Raw genomic sequence first — 1,854 nt, 5'->3', positions numbered from 1 at the left:
AAAAAAAATAAAAAAAGAAGAGCACGTGTAACATAAAGCACCGAAATAAAAGGCTGCCGACTAACACTGAACACTAAGCCAATTCCAAACAGATTCAGCTGTGAATTCGCTGCTTCTGCCACAAACTTAAAAGATGCTGCAGTCTCTGAGGAAGCACATGGTGGTGGATTCGAAAACACAAATTCAAACTTTTTGTGTTTTATCTGAACAGAAACAACAGGAAGCAGGCCTGCCTGTGACCAAAACGCTGGGACTTTGTAACAAAATAAATAATTAACCTAAAAACAAAAATATATATATTTATATTCTACAATCCGAGATTTCACCATTTACTGAAGAACAAGTAAATCTGCAGCAACAGGAGGTTGGAAAGGGTTCTGACATACAGAACCTGCTCTCACCAGGGCAGGACACGTTATTGTATGTCTACGCTGTAGCCTGGAGGCTCACAGCTGATGAAGTGATGAAGACAGTACTGTGACATGAATGAACCTGGAGGAGGAAGGATTTACAAAGAGACCGGAAGAGAGGGAGAGATGCAGTGTCTTAATCTAACTTTTGGGCTCACCTGCGAGAGCTGGTAAACAAAACAAAAATAGTCCCACAAAAATAATTTAGACTGACCAAAATAATGAATATACATTATTCCTGATACATGCTTCCAATGTTATTTAGTGAGAACAAAGTTATTATATTTTTAAAACAAACAGATTTAGAGTTTTGATAGAAAACTTATAAACACTTTAAAAAATAATTTTTCTGTATTCAGATTTAATTTGGATCTGTCTGATCTCTCAGCCACAAGGGGATAACTAACCATCCAGACACCAGAAAAACACACACAACTACTCTGTGTAGAGCCAGCTTCAACCTGGTTTATAGAGTCACTAATAGAATTCCCTTACAGACAAAATACTTCACAGAGGAAACTGCAAAAAGTCTGTATATTAATGAAACACTTGAATTTCTCAAGTGATACCAGTCTGAGTGGAAGGTGATCCTTGTTGATTTATCTACTGTCATCTGGCTTGGCAAGTGTTCATTTTGGACCCTGGACAGACAGTAAAAAGTGAATAAATGAATGGACAAACAGCAGGCGGAGGGTGGGACTTGGAGAAGAGGGGTGCTGCAGCTTGTTAAAAAGCATAGTAAAAATCTTTGATATTTACACTGAGGAAAGTGAATACATTCAGGCAGCAAAAGGAGAGGACGACCGCCTCTCCCCTGTACGAGGTACGTTTGGCACTGCTAATACTCAACCCATCCCCGCACACGCTCTCTTACAGTCCTCTTTTCATTCCTTTCTCCTCTGTCCCTTCGTTGAGTTAGCAAGTTGAGATAAATCCTGACATCTCTATGTCAATATGTCACCTCTGCTCTTCCTATTCATTCATGTGATACTTTGGGTGGGGGGTCAATGTGGTAATTGATGAAGCATGGGGCCGGTAGAGCTTTCCTGCAACTGTCTCCTGATAAGACAGGAACCAGGCAGATCCAGTTCTCCCCATGGTCGCCCCCCCCTCATCCTCACTCCTCATCCTCCCTGCTACAATCAGCAGGAGTCTTTGGTTCAGAAGGCACATGTGTGCATCTCTCCACAGAAATAATTTTAATAATCTCCTTTGATATGAAAACCCAGACGGTGTGCAGGCCACCCGGGTTCTAAGGGTTCTTTCTCCCAGAGTCGATCCGCTTCCCCGCTTCCTGTTTAGTAGTCCTTTGGGGAAGGCAGAAGGAGACTGTGGGTGGGTGTAAACTCAGATACCGTTGGTCAGGTCTGTGATGACGTTGGCTTTCACCAGCTTGCGGAGGAACTCCTTCTCCTTGGATATGTTGTGTGTCCATGACTGTGGG

The 1,854-nt window shown here is 42.3% G+C and overlaps 1 protein-coding gene across 1 annotated transcript in view; it reads right to left on the bottom strand.

The window, feature by feature from the left end:
- Positions 1-6: 6 nt before the first annotated feature.
- LOC118334528 (CMP-N-acetylneuraminate-beta-1,4-galactoside alpha-2,3-sialyltransferase-like) overlaps positions 7-1,854 on the bottom strand; it is a 32,291-nt gene continuing 30,443 nt past the window's right edge. The window contains exon 11 of the mRNA XM_035670448.1: positions 7-1,847. Within this exon, the coding sequence (XP_035526341.1) occupies positions 1,758-1,847 (90 nt within the window). The 3' untranslated portion in view covers positions 7-1,757. The remainder of the gene's footprint in view (positions 1,848-1,854) is intronic.

This window comes from Morone saxatilis, unplaced genomic scaffold, assembly GCF_004916995.1.
Source record: "Morone saxatilis isolate NCDOM2014 unplaced genomic scaffold, NCSU_SB_2.0 Contig23, whole genome shotgun sequence".
In the NCBI taxonomy this organism is placed as follows: Eukaryota; Metazoa; Chordata; class Actinopteri; family Moronidae; genus Morone; species Morone saxatilis.
Note: the sequence above shows the minus strand (reverse complement) of the source record. Positions and strands in the feature narration are given on the sequence as shown.